Raw genomic sequence first — 18,631 nt, 5'->3', positions numbered from 1 at the left:
TCCACCTTCCTCTTCCCAATCCCAAACCCCTCTTCCCTGACCCAGCCGAAGCACACAGACAGACAAGCATGCATCCACATCAACATCCATGGGTAGCTCAGTCAAACACAAGCACCACAAGATACACCACTGGCATGCACACAAGCAACATACACCTGTACACACATCAATAGTCACTACCTGCCTTGACACCCCAACCACCGGCAGCATCACATGCACAACACCTGACACACCTGCAAACACCACACCAACATTCACAAATCTAGCCACTACACCTACTTACCCACAGACAGCACCACAGCTGAACCGCAGACATGCACCCCAATCACCAGACCTACAGACATCACAACCACTGACACTCCTACTTGCAGCACATCCACCACACCTACAGTTACCACCCACGCACCATGACATCCCCCGCACCTCCATCCCCCTCAGTCGTGTACACATAATCGCACTCACTCACCCACCCAACAGACAGCCACCACCCACAAGCATACCTCCCACACACATGCCCCCACGACAAGTACACCAACACATCAGACAACCACTTCTTCACCCTCCACTCCAAAAACCCCTTCTGATGACCGCCCTGTGTATGTAAGAAAGTGTTCCTTTCATGTTTTGGCCTTTTCCCTACTCCTCTTCCCCTATGAGACCCCTGAAGGTCTCTGTTTCCCTCCCCAGGCCTGTCACTTCTACCTCCAAGCCCTCCCATACCCCTTGCAAGTACCCATGCCCCTGCCAAGAACTCTACCCCCCAAGAGAACCCAACCCTCCACTAAGCCTAGACCTAAGCCCCCCCTTCCAAGCCCAATCCTAAAGAACCCCATCCCAAGCCTAAGCCTAAGCCCTCTCATGCCCCATCCCCTAATCCCTGAGGTGCCTGTCTGCCCCCTTGATGTTCCTGCCTGTGGAGCTTACATGGCAGTCAGGAGTCAAGTTCAGGGCACCAAGATGTGCGTATAGTGCATGTTGCACAATTTATATTTGGACTGTCCTATGGCCTCGAACTTTTTTATTATTTATTCTAATTTATATTACATATTTCGACCAACCACTTGTTGGGTTCAACGTTACATATTTGTCCTGGATTTCTTTTCTTGGGGCATTTTAGAAAATGGCTGACATTATTTGTGTGTAAGGGTGACATTGTTTGTGTGTAAGGGTGCTCGTGCTTCCTGTTTTGCCGGGCAGCATGTGAGGTTGTGTGCAGTGCATTTGTTCCTCAGTGATGGGTGTGTGTTGTCTGATGGCCATGTGTATGTTGGGGACATGTCATTGAGTGGTGTTTGTATTGACATGTATTTGTTGCAGTGTTGTGTGCCTTTGTGTGGTTTGACTGTGTGCTTGTGAGTGTGTGGTGGTATGTCAGATAAGTTGTGAAGTATGTTTGCTGGGTATGTCAAATGCTGCATTGTATGGTTCTGTGATAGTGTGTGTACATTCCTTGGTGGTGGTACATTGTTGTGTATGTGTGATTTGTCAATGGGTAGTGTGTATTATGGGAGCTTGCAAATGCTTTCATGGTTTTGCAGTTGTGGTGTTGTAGTGTTGCTTGGGGTGTTGTGTGTTGTTGTGTGTGACTGTGCCAGTGCTGTGTCTTTGGAAGTAGGTGTGTGTTTTTGATAAGTATGTGTGTGATGGCCGTAGTGTGCATATTGTGTATGTGCCGGTGTGTATGTTGCTGTCTGTGAGTGTGAGTGTGAGTGTCAGTGTCAGGTTATGCATGTGTGTTGCCCTCACCACCTGTTTCCGATTGGTATGTTGTCTGTGCGAACATACTTTGACAATTTCCAACAGTGACAGGTAAGTGACAGGCAAGTGTGTGTACTCACGGTTGCTTTCGCCATCTTCAGCATTGATTCTGGTATCTCTGGGTGAGCAGAAGAGGCAAGAAGAAGTGTAGTTCTGGGTCCATGTCAGCTCTTGATGAGTCTGGCTTCCTAGCTGTGAGTGTCTCCTTTTATACTGTTGGTTTCCACATGGGTTTCCTTGGTGTTGCGACCACGGCGGGAACCTAGCAGTGTGCAACCTCGTAATCTATTCGGTAAAACATGGTCCCTGCCAGCCTGCAGCTGTCTACCATCATCCGTGGTGGCTAGTCTACACTAGTGGTGCCAGCAGTGCTTTGGCTGTGTTCTGTTGGGAAAACCACCATGATCATAATATGGTGGTCTTCTCCGACAACCTGTTGGTGCTGCGACCGCAACCTCCAACTCAGCGGATCTGGGACCGCCAAACTCGTAATGAGGTCCAAAGTGTCTCCAGCAAAATTAAAGTACTGTCAGAAAGAAGTGAAATACTTGGGACATGAAATAGAAAAAGGAGCACGAAAGGTCTCTAGAGAAAGGGTTACAGCTTTTTTGCAAATGGAGTCCCAATTTTTCTGTTCTTTCCAAGCCATTACACAGTTTGGCCGCAAAGACATAACTGATCCAGTGCCCTTTGATGAAGTTTGTATGAAAGCTTTTATTGAGTTGAGAGAGAGTCAGCAGAGCACCAGCTCTGGGAATGCCTGACCACACAAAGCCATTTGTATTGTTTTGTCATGAACGTGATTTTTGTGCACTTTCTGTCCTGATACATGTACATGGTGGCTTAAATCATCCTGTAGCATATATTTCTCCTACATTGGATCCTATTACTGCAGCTTTGCCCGGCTGTTTAAAGAATGTGGCTACTTTTGGCACAAGCATCATTCAGGTCCTGATTATAAGTTTGGCGGGCAGAAAATCCCACCCGCCAAACTCCTGCGTCAAGTTACCGCCTATGCGGCAGCACTCCCACTGCCACGTTGCAGTGCAGTAAGAACAGCTATTAACAGAGATATGCTGTACCTATAATTTAAAGCACAAGTTATAACACAATAGGATACATTATAATGTAGGGTGAAAGGCAGTTTCAAAATAGTTCACTTTTGATGCAAGTTTTTCTAGTAGCATGGCTTTAACTGCCGGCTTGAAAAGCATGAGTGAAGTAATTGCTCTCATTGAGGGTGGCAGGGAGTTTCAATTTTTTGGTGCAGATCCAGTGAAGGTGAAGCTGTGAATTTTCTTTTTTTGAATCTGACTAGTTCTAGCATGAGAAATCTAGCACTTCTAGAATCTCTTCGGCCTCTATTAGGACCAGCATTGTGTTGAGCTTTGTTTGTAATGGAGGCAAACTTCAATTGGATCCTAGCTTCAACTGGGAGCCGGTTGAGGGTTCTGAGTGATGGGGAATGCGATCATAGAGGCGTGTACATGTTAAAGGTGTTGCTGTTGCATTTATTGTTACTTTCATTAGGGCTAGGCTGGCTTTAGGTAGACCAATGAGAGTTGCTTTCCCATAATCCAGTCTTCAGAGCACTAGAGATTGGACTGCTGTTTTGAGGTCATCTTGTGAAAAGAAGGGTTTTAGTTTTCTTAGCAGGTGCAGATGTAGTTTAGCATGTCTGGTTTCAACTTGTATGTGAGCTGACATGTATAGCTTTGAGTCTAGAGTGATATCTGGTTATTTTAGGGAGTCGCAGATGGTTGGGGTGCAGTTTTGTGAATTGAGGTTAAGAGACCATGGTTGTGATTGTAGGGATCTAAGGGGTGGGGAGAAAAGAATGAATTTAATTTTCAACTGATTCAGTTTTAGATGGTTGTGTACCAGTCAGTTCTGTGTTTTCCTCGAGTGTCATCCAGTCTCAGGCTATCTTCTTGATATGAGAGTTTGATGTAAAGCTGGGTATCAATAACATACATGTGGCATGAGAGTTTTGTTTAAGAATTTCAGTGAGTGGCTCCATGTATAGATTGAAGGGCATTGGTGAAATTGTAGATCTTTGAGGAATGCCCCTGTCAATAACTGTCACAACCAATAGGAGGTGCTGATTTTGAATCTTTGTTGTCTATTCTGCAAGAGGGAGGTGAACCAGTTAAGGATGGCTCCTGATAAGCTCATTCTGAATTCAACAGTTTCTCTGATGTGTTTGTGGCTGATTGGATCGAACGCCACTGATAGATCAAGAAGTATTAGGAGACAGGGATTCATTTTGGTCTAGTCATGCTTGAGTATCATCTACGATGTTTATAATGGCATCCTGATTAGTGTTTGCCTAATAGGTCAAAGTTCTTGATGTGTTTGCATAGCTTATGATGGATGCATTTTTCTACTAATTTTGCCAGGAAAGGTCGACTGGATACTGGATGGAAGTTCTTAAAGTCATTTTGGTCAATGGCCACTTTTTTCAGTAGGGGAAGTACTTGGCCCATCTTCAGGCAATCTGGGAGTGATCCTTCTTGGAGAGATGCATTCACGATTTTTGTCCATAAGGGAGTGATAGATTGGTGGATCTCTTTCAGTAGGTGTGAGAAAATGGAATTGTCGAAATGTGTGTTTCATTGACTGGAAGGTTTTCTGGATTCCCCTCTCAGTCACAGCTCTAAAACTGTTCCAGAAGGCTCAGTTTTTTCTTGGGACATTTGGGGAGTGTTGGTCAGTATTCTTAGTGTGTGCTGTGAGCGTGGGATTTGTGCGTTCAGTAGGTTGGATTCTAGCTTGGTAGGGAATAGAGTTGCTTATGGTTCAGATTTTTTCTTTAAAAAAGTAGAGAAGGCATTGAAGATGTCTGTCAAGTTTTTTGCAACAGTTGGTTCTGCAAGTTTTCATGATTGTTCTTTTATTATATCAAAGAGTTTTTTGGGCTTGTTCTTCGCTCTGTCTAATTGAGATCTGATTGCTGTTGTTTTGCCATTCACTATAGCCTTTTTGAATGATAATCTGTGTATTCTCAGCTATTCAAGATGGGTGATGTTTAAGCGCTTCATTCAAAGTCGTTCCAGATATCTTAATTGTCTTTGTTGATTATTTATGTTTTGGTTGAACCACAGCATTGAAGGTTTTATCTTTTGCCCTTTTAGATGTAATGAAGCAGCCTTCTGTGTTATGTCAGTCATACTGCTGCTATAGAGATGTGTCAGTTCTTGAACCACTGTTTGGTCAGTTCTAGGTCCAACTGAGGTCAAGGGGGAAACCTGATGTGATGGGTCTAAGTGTCACAATTGGATTCAAATACCAATATTCAATTATGCGCCTCCTTGCACCTAAGGAATATTGTAGATTTTACAAAATCTTTTAATGTACCAGTATGTGAAATTGTGAAAATAGTGTTTTCTCTACATTGTTGATGACATTGAAGGCAGATAGTTGTAAGTGTTTGCACTTTCACATTTCTCTTCATATACCTGAGAGATTTTATGCAATAGCTGCCTCTCAACATTTTCACAATGTTGGCATATGCATCACAATTTAGAATTATTTCATGGCAAGAGTGTTCAGGTTTTATCTGTTTTATAAGGGATATCTAAGAGTGTGGTTGCATAGAGGAGGAGGACTCAATCAGGGGTCTGCAAAATGATTTGTAGAAGAACCTGCTCACCATATTAACTAACATGACGGCAAGCATACCCCAAAGAACTGCATTTAGTGATTTAACTGATTATCTTTGCTCATATGTTTCCCACAACTGGCTAAATTGAAGGATGTGTTTTGATATTTTAGACCTCTAGGACATATTATTTTCAGGCACTGGCATACTCTATAGCATACATGTTTTGATCTTACCTCACTGGGCTGCAGCTGGGGCATTTAAGATGCCAGTGCTCTATGAAACAGTCTTGCTCAACATTTAATTCAACTATGCACAATAGTTGCTACGTCCTCTAATGCCCTGCCTTTTAACTCCCCCTGATGAGTTCCGTGGGACTGTCATCTCATTTCAGAATGGCTTCGAAACTTTTCCAAAACAGCCACTAGGTGGTATTTAAGGTGGTTTCCAAAGGAAAACTAAGAGAGTTAATTTAGCGTGCCCAGCACTTCTGCTGATCAAACAGTCCTGTCACAGATAAGTGCTACACTGCTTGGTCAAAGATTGTTTTTCTCATTTTCTGAAGAACGACTGAGTCTGTCCTCAGAAAATGGAACTTTTCATTAAGTGCCACGCATGTTTTTTTATAGTTTGACACCACCACAATGTTAGACAACAAAAATGTCAGTGGCCATTTCTGTGGAATGACAACCTTTCAAAACCATTTCCACTAGTGTTCAGAACACCACTGTTGTTTTTCTGATAGCCAAGATGAAAGCAAATATAATATCAGAGAGATGGTTGAGAAATGAGACAGGGGATGTGAAGACGAAGTGGGTAGGAATGCCAAATATATGTGGTGGTTGTCTCATTAAAGCCCACCTGTTAAAAAGGCTGTGAGTGTATTCTGGAAGAAGGTATGGGATTTGAAAGGTACAGAAGCATTCTGGCACTAGAAAGATATCAAGAAATCTAAAAATGATCATCAAATTTGTTAAATGCAGGTTTCTGGCTCAATAATTTATGAATTTTATAATTTTGTGATCTAGTTAGATAAACTGTATACAACAATTATACATGCATTCCATATAAAATGAATCCGAGGATTTGCATAACAGTGGTTAACCTAGCTACTGGAAAAGGAAGGGTTTGGTGGAAATCTGTTAATTAGCTTATTATACTGCAGTGGGCTGGGACAGCCCAGGCCCACAGAAACAAAGGAGAAAGAGCAGACATCTGGGGCCAACAGAGGAGGGGCTCACCTTTGAGCTTTTAATAGGAAGGGATCAGATAGTAGGCAGGGGAGGGTGCACTGTTCCTGCCTGCAGGTGAAGGCCAAGTAAGGTTTGTGGCTCCCACAGCACAGAGAGCACATGACAGTGTGCTGGCTCCCATGCAGCACAGAAAGGAAGGGTCCTACAAATAGGAAACCAGCAGGGCCTTAGGCTTCCCCCACATTCCCCAGCTAACCCTGCCATCCAGTGGCCAATTGGGCATGAACACCCGGGATCAAAAGAAAAACTATAAAGGTTACGTGGTGTGAGGCCCCTGGAAAAATTAGAGGAACTTTTTCTGTCCATTACATATTCACCAGTCCAGTGACAGGATTGTCCCATAATCCCTTAATACATGGCTAAATTGAACATATACTTCGGTTGTGGTGCCACAAGGAGGAACAGGAACACCACATTTCAGTAGATATCGGATGGCTTCAGGGAGTGTGGCAGCCCCCAGAAATACTGTATAAAGAAGTCACTCAATGTCTCCCAGTTCATAGGATATATGACCTGGGGAGACAGTTTCTCCATTTTCATGCTCTCCTTAAGCATCTACATGCATAAGGGCTTATGTGGGTAGGGACCATTAGTGGTTGGTCTTCAGGCTGCGCTTTTGGGCCAATACAGGTAAAAGACAGGCTCTGCGATGCATGCATTGGATGCAATGCTTTATTCACAATGTTGATAACGCAAGGTTTAACAGTATAATGAAAGCTATAGATTGTTGCTACTACTCTCACTGACTGCAATGGTGGGTCATAACATGTACTGCATATGGGTACTGTTCTCATTGGTTTCAATTGAGTTACGCTGGTAAATCACAACATGTGGCAAATTTTACTGATGTGGTGACACCCTGACAAATCCAGTGGGTCTGCCTTTTTGGTGACCACTAATTACATTGTGATACCATATCTAATATAGGTGGGGGTAGTGTGGTTATAGGGTCCAAGACCTACTAGTGTGTAATGTGATGAGGGTGTCAAAGGTATTTCTATCTACTTGATTGTACATATGTATAATTTAATAGATTGTACTTAGTAGTGTTTCTAATAGAAGTACTTTTGTTATGCACTTCCTATGAATTAAATAGTACTGTGTATCAGGTCAACATAAACCTCAGGATTAGGGACTTGGTCTGACTATACCATCAGGAAATGTTGACACAATTCATAACGAGCTCACAGTGCCCCATCTGAACCCCTAATCTTAACATGGTACTAGATGGCATTGGCAACCCTGAACATGACTGCATGGCAGCAATGTTTCTGAGGAATGAGCTGCATGCACAGTGTCTTCTCAGCACATTATCTCAGAAGTGTGACACATGTAAAGAGTCACCATTAGAAAAAGATGTCAAGCTAAAATGTGCAATCTAAAATGGAGACAGCACAGGCGCTGATGTGCTTTGACACATTTTTGCTTTTTTTAAAAAAAAGTACTAACTGGATAATAATTTATTGAGCATTGTTGTTGCATTTAGTGAATTGTGGTTATTAGCCCACACCACTTCCCTTGAGAGGGTCTGGGACAGCTCTGCTTTGCTAAGTTGAAAGGGTCAAGTGCTGCAGTGGGGTACTTGGGTCCCAATATAAAGACAATTCCAGACTTATTACATAAAATTATGCACATCCTTTGCAAGAAATAACCCAGTTTCTTTCAGTGTACAATCTGTTTCATGCACTCTTTACACATGCAAATGTAACGTATTTCACTTCTATTCATTTTAATTATAGCTAAAAAGAAAAAGAAAATGTTGTGAAACAAACTACATTTTTGGGAGTTTGTTCATTAAAACAAAAAAGTATCCCAATCTGGGCCAAAAAAGTATGTCACTCTCACAACATACCGCTCTGCTCACAGTGCATCTAACATGAGTACATTCTGCAATACACGTAAAAAGAAAAAAAATACCTCTAAGTATTGTTTTTGTACAGGAAGATGTTCCTTCCTGCGCAAAAACAATCCTGTCTGGAACATAGGCACCCTTTCCTTATGGCACAAGGGTGTCAGAGTTGACACTAGGCAGCACACAGTGCACCAGTGCGGAAAGAAAGCAGGACTGCACCATACCTTAGCAAATATGGCTCACATCTGCTCTCTCCATTTGACACATCACAACAAGTTGTCTTGCTGAAGTATGTTGTACCAAATCCTAGTGAACCTGGGCCCAGATCTCCTGAAGCTCTCCTCCATTCATCTTCATGACCAATGCTTACTTCTTTCAAAGTCCTTCAAGAGCCAGAATCCTTGAGCCTTTCTGTGTTCACATTTTGTTAATTTCATAGAGAAATTAAGAGCATGGATAAATAGGGAATGTTTTTCAGCAAACCCTTAACAGGCTTATGTAACATTTTTGTGAATCTGACCTAGAAGCCTTTCTCTACTGGGACATTGCTTTAAGGCAGGGATATTCAAACTGAGGGGCCTCAAATGATCCTGGGGGCGAGGAGTGCCATGCTCTGGCCAAAAGCATTATTTGGGCTTTGTTTTAAGCAGAATAAAATAAGCAGCAGTAAACCACTCTTCAATGGGCCGTCACTAACATGTTTTGTCATTATATCCAAGCTGTGTGTCAAAAGGGAACGGGATCCAACAGATACCCTACAAAACCCACACCACCACCCTAATAATCACACTGTGGATACTTGTACACGTTAGGAAGGCCTGCTGAACTAGAATAGTATGTTTGGCATCATGTATTGCATTTTTAAAACTGTAACAGAACGTAACTGTAGTGTTTAAATAAGTCTAGACATATTTAAAAATTGCCAATTTAACAGAATTGTTTAAGATGCAGAGGGGGCCCCCGGTGATTTTGTTTTCTCACTTGGGGTCACGGTGTTAAAGGGTTTGAAGACCACTGCCTTAAGCAAAGATGAACCAGAGATATTATGGCTCTGCTAGTACTCAGATTTCCTCACAGGACATGATTTCTAGAGAAATATGGCAGGTAGCAAACTATACAATATCTTGTCACTTATAAGGCTGATGACAGTCAAAGACATGCCTTAACTTTGCAAAGGAGGACAAGTTGCATGCACTCCTTCTTCACTGTGAAGGGGAGTATTTCTCACCTATAAGATAAAGGTGAATATTTGTGCCTCATTTTCTTTTACACCCACAATGATTCAATAAACCAGATTAATCTAACAATAAGGGTCAAATCATTTGGAAATGCACTGCAACAAATCAAATATATTCATTGGAACAACAAATCAATTTATAGGTAAATTCATTGCAAAAAGGGCTTAGTTCTTGAAAAAAAAGCCAATACAATTTTGCTTCACAATCCAAAGACTATCCCTCACCTAATCCTGTATTCTGCGTCAATTAGTGCATTTGCAGATTTTTGTAGATGCTTGTAGTCAGCTTGATAAGTTGTACAATTGAAAATAAAACATTCCACCATCCCTGCAGCCCAATGCCTTTTTTTTCAAAAGAGCAGTCTGTCTCCTCAGTTGCACAGCAAGCATTACAGTTTCAAATTCAAGAACCCAGGTGATACATTGATTTGCTTATTTTAGATAAGAGTGGGGTAGGACAGGGATATCATGTTAAGTGAGTGGCTGTCTCCCTAGCAAGAATATCATTGGGGGTAATTTCCAGGATCTTGAACAGACTCAACACAGACATTGGCTACAAGGATAGTAAGGCATGATGCATTGTTTCTGCCAACTTTAAATATATCGCTGACACAACAAATATGTTTTTCTGGTGCAATCTCTCAAATCTTTCATTTAATCTATTTGATATGTAGCCATCTAATTCTTGATGTGCACAACGATGTCCTCCCTTTCTGTCTAAGTATCAGCATTTTTATAGTTATGATGGATGTTCGGTACGCAGTTGTGAAGTAAGTACTTAACATATTTTGGATACTTACTATGTTCCATGTTGGCTCAACATGATCAGCACCCTGGTATTCCATATATGTGGCAAAGCCTTCATTAAGCCAGATGTCATTCCACCACCTCATTGTCACAAGATTGCCAAACCACTAAAGAAGACAAGCAAACCAAATTAGTATTATCATGACAGGACACTGTAGTGAAATACTATGGATTATTGTAAGTGGTAACATTTAGCACTTACTTTGTTCTAGGAAACGAGTGCACTGACTTATAAAGCCAGGTGTGTTATGCAAATTCGCAAACGAGGGGTGTGCAATTTGAAAACTGGCTGGTCTGGGAATGAGAATGCAATTTGCAATGTGATCCATGTATGGGTTTTGGGCTTAATATAAATTGAGTTGTACTTGCCTTACATACTCAGAATGCCGTACACACTGCTATCAGTTCAGATGCCATATTGTTGTTATCGATGATGTCATAGAATATGTCATGAATGATATAATGTGAGGTCATAGCAGTACATGTGAGGGTGTGAGTTATAGTTTCTTCAGGTAACTATTAATTGGAGAATTTCAGTGGCTTTTTGAGTTTAGTATGTTACATTTTAACTGTTGTTTTCACCAAACTATTTTGCCACTTTGACCCTTGGGGTTTTTCAGTGAATTTCAAGTTTTTTTTTAAATGAAGCAATATTTTTTTACCATATCTAACTAGGCTAACCCTGCACCGTGCACAGCGAAAGGCCAAACCTATGCCCAATACCCCTGTGGGTGGCACACCTCCCCAGCCATGCACAGGGTGGGGTTGGCAACATGCCCTGCGCCCAGCCCTGTGCAAATGACCAACATTTTTTTGGTCCCTGCATGGCAGGTTGAAGGCCCATACCTTACCTACACTTACCATGCCTGGTAAACACATTTTTGTTTCAATATATTTTTATTGGTTTTGTACGTAACAAACACATACATGATTAACAATTGGTCTGATCTACCCTTCCCCATGGTTCCCTCCCCTTAAGTCAACTCCTAGTCGGCGAATAGACGCTCCTTGCCTAGCATTGGCCATCCGGTCAGCAAATCTGAACAAAGTTCGGGTCTTGTGCAGGTTTATTCATTGTGGTCTTCGTCACCATCTGTTCCATCAGCTGATTGTGATTGATCTAATATAGTGTCATTCAGGTTTTTAAGGCAATCAAGCAAGGAGTCCCATTGCTGTGCTGTGTCCCTAGGTCTGCAACCCCTTGCAGCCTCCAGGTGTAATATTCTCCCCTCCGCGTCAGCCCACTTTATTAATGCGTCCTGCCATTTTTGTAGGTGCGGGCCCCCAGTGTATTTCCAGTGTATCGTGATCTCCCTTTTAGCCACTGTCAATGCCAGGTCTATATATTTGTTAGTGGTTTTCATAGCATTTGGTCAGGGAAAGTCTCCCAATAATGCCTCCAAAGGAGACAGCAAGAGTCTTACATCTGTGACCGCAGTTATACTTCTACATACCCCTTCCCAGTAGGGCCCAAGGCTTGTGCAGCTCCACACCATGTGACCCAGGCCTGCTTCTGGCTCTGAGCAACGGGGACATTCACCGCACCCACTCGTAAACATTTTTGCTATTTTGTAGGGGGTAAGGTATGCCCTGTGAAAGATATAGAGGTTAAATAGTTTGAAACAAGCGTTCCTAGACACTGTGTGTGTATGCGCTGTGATTCTAGCCCATCGCTGCTCATTTATGGGGGTCCCTGTGTCCGTCTGCCATGCTATTCGTAGTTTGTCCAGTGGGAGAATTGTATCTTTATGTAATGCTGTGTAGAGAGCGGACACCACTTTTCCCTCCCCTCCCCCGTGTACAGACAGCCCGACATCAATCATGTGTGGGCGGTTCGTGCAAACCCAATTTCCAGTGTCGTTGCTCAACCGGTGCAGGTAAGAATAAAAGGAGTAATTTTGTTCTGTGGGGTGGAGGTGTCGCCAACAGTCTGTGAAGCCCCAGTGTCGTTGACAGTTGGAAAATGTTTTGGTCATTCTATTAGTTGGGAAGCGCTGCAGGGGAGGGCGGGACCTGTCCAGTTCTGGGTCAGCAATTTAATTAAAGTTGCCTCCTATGATAGCTGCCTGGGTGAGATGGGGTCCCGGCGTGTGAGAGAGCGCTGTGAGAAAGGTACCTTGTTCCTGATTTGGTGCATAGATTCCCCCGAGCGTTATATCCCTGCCCTTTAGTCTCCCAGTTACCAGGACATAACATCTCTCCTCATCTATAATTTCATGTGTTTTTTGAAACGGCACCCCTGGTCGGGTCCATAACAGTACCCCTCTAGTGAATGCTGAATAGGTCGTAGTGTATATTTGGCATCACCATCTCTTAGTGAGGGCCCTAACTTCTTGCTCCATCAGGTGTGTCTCCTGAATAGTGGCTATATGTACCCCTCTTCTTTTGAGTTGACTATTGACTTTATAACTTTTACTCATACTGTTCAAACTCCTGACATTCCATGTAAGTAATTTATAGTTAGGGGGTTCCATAGGGCATATTTGTGGGAAGTGTGGCTTTCCCTAACCCTCCGTACCCAATGGTGGTGTGTTGACAAGGATGTGCACTCAGCATTGACTGGTATGACGGAGCAGATATGGCTGGGAGTGACAAAACTATAAAAAGCTAAACCATAACCCCTGAACCCCAACTCCCTCTCCCCAGGACCGGCATCTAAAATTATCCCCGCCAAACTGTCAATAGTTTAACTAACATTATATGTTCAGGGGCGAGATACAAAGGACCAAGAGTAAGCTTCTCCGGCATGCTCTCCAGAGCCCTTTCGTCAAGAGTCAAGCTTCATCACCCGGCTGCACCGCCACAGGTACAGGTGCACCGCAGCAGAAGATCCAGCGGGGCCCGGCGGGGCCCAGCGGAGCGCGGGGCATGGCATTAGCACATTGTTCAGTTTGTTGTGGTTACTCTCTGAGGTATCTCTTTTCTCCTTCGTGAATGAGATGAGAGCTTGTGATCCCATAGTTTGGCGGTTCTCACAGTATTTCGTCTGAAGTCCCCGATGTTATCCTCAGCAGTATGTCAGAAGCATCGTGGGATGAGAAGGACGCGCTGCCAAAGATGGAGCTGTGGTCAGATAAGACCTCAGATGGGATGGGACGAGTCATGGCCCCCCTCTCAGGGACGCCGCTATGTCCACCGCCTCTCACATTTCCTGCAGTGCCTGGTGGCACGGAGGCACCACAGCTGTTCGTCGACTGCCAGGTTTTCTACACTGACCGCTGCTCACCCGACTTGCCCCAGCCGGTGGGTCTGTAGAGGCCAACTCATACGACTCCAACCCTTCCCACACCAGTGGACCTTGTTGTTAGTGGTGATCCTTAGATTAGCCGGGAACAGAACAGCATGGCATACTGGATTCCCTGTTCTCTGAGTTTTCTCTTAGCCTCAGTAAAAGATGCCCTCTGTATTATCTGCTGGTCCCCCATCCTGATCTCCCCTTTCAGTCTCGCCTGGGTCAGGATGTGGTCTCTATCTTTGAAGTGCAGCAGTTTAGCAATGACCAGACGTGGCCTCGGTCCAGGGGGTGGGGGTCTTGCTGGCACCCTATGAGCCCTTTCAATTGCAAAAAAGGGTGACAGTCCTTCAGGGGCCACCGCCTCACGAATCCATCATTCCAGGAATACTTCCATGCTCGATGTCCCCTGCTCTGCTTTCACTGGGAGACCCACCAATCATAGATGGCTTCTGCGAGCTCTATTTTCTGCCTCCACCGCCCATAACTCAAGGGTTTTGACTTGTGAGGTGAGTTCGGATAAGTTCTGTCAGTACTTGATAATTCTGGGCTAGTTGTTCCAGAGAATTTTCATTTGAGACTACACTATCTGTCAGTCTGTGATGATCGTCTCTGAGCAAGGTCAGATCAACCGTTAAGGTGTCAATCTTTAGCTCCAGAACCTCTAGGGGCGCTTGCGTTGCCTGGAGTATGGTGTCTAGGGTGGTCTCAGAGGATATGTTGTGGTTATTGGCCACTGGTTCGGTGACTCGCCCCTGCGGGAGGCTCTCCCCTGTAGGCTCTCTGTCTGGGCCCTCTCTTTTTTGTGGGCTTGCCCTCACTTCCTCCATGTGGGCAGGCTGTCACTTGGTCAAAGAAAGAGAGCGGGTCTTGGGTTGTCTCGAATATAGGCCCCACATTTCAGGTCCCGGCCCAGGGGTGCGTTGTTCAGGTCTGTGGTTCGCAGGCTTCAACACGGCCCCCCATGGCACAGCCCCGAAGGCGTGGGCGAACTCTGCGGGAATTGGGTTCTCACCAGTGTGATGGGGCGCACCAGGCGGCCCCGCCTTTCCAGCCTCTGTGCTCACGGCAGCACTCCCCAGGTCTGGGCGGTTCTCGGTGCAGGTGGCAGCGCAGGTTCCCCTGTATCGGTGAGCTGGCACTGCAGAGGTCCTTCAGTGTGGCTGGGGTTGATCTTCACCTCCCCCCACGACCTCTGCACACTCCGCAGGGGGCAGGACGAGGTCTCAACAACTTTTCCTCAGTGTCCGGGGCGCCAGCAGCAGAGCCACACCTCCCCACCAGCCGCAAACACTTGCATCCGTCACTCACCCTCGGTGTTATTCTCCTCCGAGCGCCAGCCGGGGTGGGGGGCAGCCCTCCTCCGATTGATGCAGCGCCAAGCAGGCCCCCTTCGCCAGCTCCCCCACTCTGCACTTGTATTCCGGGGCAGCACTCTGAAACTTAACTTTATTGCTGCAGCTCCGCCGGCTCCCACCATGCGTCCGCCATTTTGCCCCGCAGCTCTGTTCCTTCAAATCACCCTTTCCAGGGTGCCGGAGCCTCGCGGGACCCCAGGAGGGGTATGTGCCTGTGCACCGGGCCTCTGGTATAGCCCGGTGCCCCCAGCCCCACCTCTAGGACGGCTGGCGATGCAGGATATTGTAGGCCTTTGGACGGCCGCTGGGAGCTCCGCTTCGAGCGTGCTGCTCCATCGGTCCCAGGCCCCGCCCCAATGCATGGTAAACACATGTGTGGTAAAGACATCTGCATGGTAATGAATGTGTAGTAAAGGCATGTGTGGAAAAGACTGTGTTCCACTGCACCTCCAATCTATTGATAGCAACGCTCCAACATCTTTAGCTTTAATCTATCATCACAGATTGTCTGAGGCAGATCCTGTCCTATAAATAGGGCATCCATTATTTTGCTAAAATTCACCATAATTGCAGTGACTTTTTTCAAGATATTTGAATGTACCCCTAAAGCACCTTACGTTTGTCATTCTTCTAAATAGGTTGCAAAGTAAATGAATAGATGTACCTGATGTGCAAGCTCATGAGCCATAGCAATGAGTGCTCTTTCCTTATTTTTCAGGGATGATTCTGATGGATGAAGAAAGAGAGCTGCCTCCCTGTATGTGATCAGACCCCAGTTCTCCATGGCTCCTGCACTGAAGTCAGGAATGCCTATCTGATCTGCAAAGAAAAAAAGAGGATAAACAATTGCTTGACAGCTGAATATCCATATGAAAAAGAATCTCACAGTGTTAGAAATATGCTTAATTCTGTATTTTTTGCACTGTGCTTTAATTTCACAAGCTCTTTAAAAATGCTTCAAAGCTTTGTGGCCCTACTTCAAATCATATGCAGTCCTATTCTGTGAGTTACATTGTCAGTTAAAAGGTTTAGGACACCACATCCTGGGAGTAACATTTCCCAGGACAATATCACTTTCAGAGGAGTTTCTGAACTAGACCTGAACCAGTGTTTCAAGGATGTTACAGAACAAATTAATGTTGTTAAACGGCAAGGGCTTAGTACTAGGATTTCTATTAGCTGCCAATCCTTGTTTGTTTATTTGTTACTGGGCTTAGAGTTTGTATTGATTGGAGGACACAGAAATTAGGTTCTTTTTCACTTGCAAGGCAAGGGTTTATATTAGTATCTGGGGCTAGGGTTTATTTTAGGTCTAGACCTTAGGGTTTGGGTTCCTGTTGGCTCTAGAGCTTGGGGTCCCATTGGTTCTGGTCACCTGATCACTACGACTCCACTTTTTTAAAAGCGCTTTTAGGGCGTCCAGTCTGGCCATCCAGTTAAAAGACATCATGTTAGGTGTGCCACTTGTTTGGGCCTGTTAAGGTCTGTAAATGGTCTAGCAAGCCTAGTGCACTAAACCTAGATGCTTACATTCCTGCATTATCCCTCACTCAAACCTCTTCCACTTTCAACAAACCAAAAAGAAAACAAGTAACACCAATCATACACACTTTGCATTGCCCATACTACATCACTTCAGAACCCAACGCTGTTTTAACACATTACCAAAACCCAATCCTACACCAACAGCAATTTCACATGTACAATCTGAGCCATACTCACCCTCTCAAAAACTCCATCATATCCATAACACAGGCACTTGAGCAGGACAATGAATTTAAGGAATGCAACAATCCCAGCACCATGAGTCCAACACCAATTCCTATCCCCTCACCTTCTCATTCACATAATCTCTGCCAAAATAATTGTATTCCCACATAGAGCCCAACAGATGAGACTAACAAGAACCCTGATGTATACCAATCCTCCCCCAAAAAACCTAGTATGTCTCATCTAACAATCAAGAGAAAAACCTGCTCCTGTACAACCAAATGAAATCACAACAGATAAACTATCTACATCTATATTATCTTACCAAGAAATTATTGCCTCTGAATTTGAAGAACTGCTAAAAGCTAGCAGCCCAGCCAGATGCCCATCATCCCCTGCCTTTCATACATTTTTAAAATGATGCAACAATCACCATTTGCATCTTTACCAGATACAGATATTATCAGTAACTTCTTAAACACAAGAATTCTTCCAGAGGTATTGAGGAAGGCATACTTATGCCCACCGTGTAAGAAGAACAGTTTGGATCCTCAGGTCCCTAACAGCTGCAGACCAATCTCCAATGTACCTTTCTGTACTAGAATTATGAAGAGACCAGACTTTCACCAAATCTCAGAGTTCATAGAAGACAAGCAACTACTCGCATACTGCCAAACACAATTCTGGAAAGGAAAAGGGTGTGAATCAGTCCTAATTGCAGTTTGGGATAACCTACAAAAATAGCCTATATATGGTCTAGCTGCATTATTGTTCCTGGACCTTTCAACAGATTTTGATATAGCACATGATGCTACATTACTATTTATACTGAAATATGTCTGTATGGAAGGCATCACTCTCAAATGGATTTGATTTGACCTACATACAGGCCCTATTCAATTCACACACCTTTCTCATCAAATCCTTAATGCATAAAACAGGATTCCCACAATGATCTATTGTCTCACCTCTACATTTTAGATATATACAAAACCACTACAAAAATTAATCAACAGTTTCAAGATCATAAGCTTCAACTATGCAGATTTCACAGAGATGACCCTCAAACTGAAGAATCCTAAGGATATAGCAATATCAAAACTCAGCTCCTGCCTCAGAGCAATAGAGAATTGGATGATGTGGAATCACTTCATGCCAAATGCTTCAAAAATGTAAATAATGGCAAGTGGTTAATGGAAAATCTATGATCCTCTATCCTTATGGCTAAATTAACAAGGCCCTCCATCAAAATAGAAAACAAAGGGAGGAATCTTGGAATTTTCTTTTCTACACTTGCCATGAATAAGGCCCTCAACCAAAAATAGAAAACAAATCTTGGAATTTTCTTTTCTACACTTGCCATGAATACTCAAGTGGAGAGGCTGCCTCAATCAACTTTCTATACAGTAATAATTCTTAGATGAATCTTTCCACATACAAATTCCTCAAAAGGTACAAGCACCAACATTACTCACCCAATCCAAGCTCCAACTCTCAATTATCAGAAGGCTACAAGGAAACCAAAACATTCTAAATGTAAATATACAAACCCAAATCTCTGCAGTCCTAAAGACTCTACACTGGCTCCTAATTGCAAGAAGCTCATCTTTCAAGCTATTGTGCGCAATAAATGACCAAGGATAGAAAAATTAACTCAAACAAAAATCACCAAATGCTAACAACTCAGGAACTTACATTGAACTGTAGCACCACAGGAAGAAAACATTGATGTCACTACCTTCTCTGTTCATACAGCAAAACTATGGAGCTTCCCACCTGCACCTACAAAGATCAGAGCCATTGAGAATCAATTAGAGTTCAGA

The 18,631-nt window shown here is 43.8% G+C and overlaps 1 protein-coding gene across 1 annotated transcript in view; it reads right to left on the bottom strand.

Moving 5' to 3' along the window:
- LOC138284184 (aminopeptidase Ey-like) overlaps positions 1-18,631 on the bottom strand; it is a 663,484-nt gene that overhangs the window by 429,693 nt on the left and 215,160 nt on the right. The window contains exons 6-7 of the mRNA XM_069222683.1: positions 15,763-15,917; positions 10,502-10,615 (exon numbers count right to left, since the gene is read on the bottom strand). Coding sequence (XP_069078784.1) covers positions 10,502-10,615; positions 15,763-15,917 — 269 coding nt within the window. The remainder of the gene's footprint in view (positions 1-10,501; positions 10,616-15,762; positions 15,918-18,631) is intronic.

Source organism: Pleurodeles waltl, chromosome 3_1, assembly GCF_031143425.1.
Source record: "Pleurodeles waltl isolate 20211129_DDA chromosome 3_1, aPleWal1.hap1.20221129, whole genome shotgun sequence".
NCBI lineage: Eukaryota > Metazoa > Chordata > Amphibia > Caudata > Salamandridae > Pleurodeles > Pleurodeles waltl.
The sequence above is the reverse complement of the archived record's forward strand: the minus strand, read 5'-3'. Positions and strand labels throughout refer to the sequence as shown.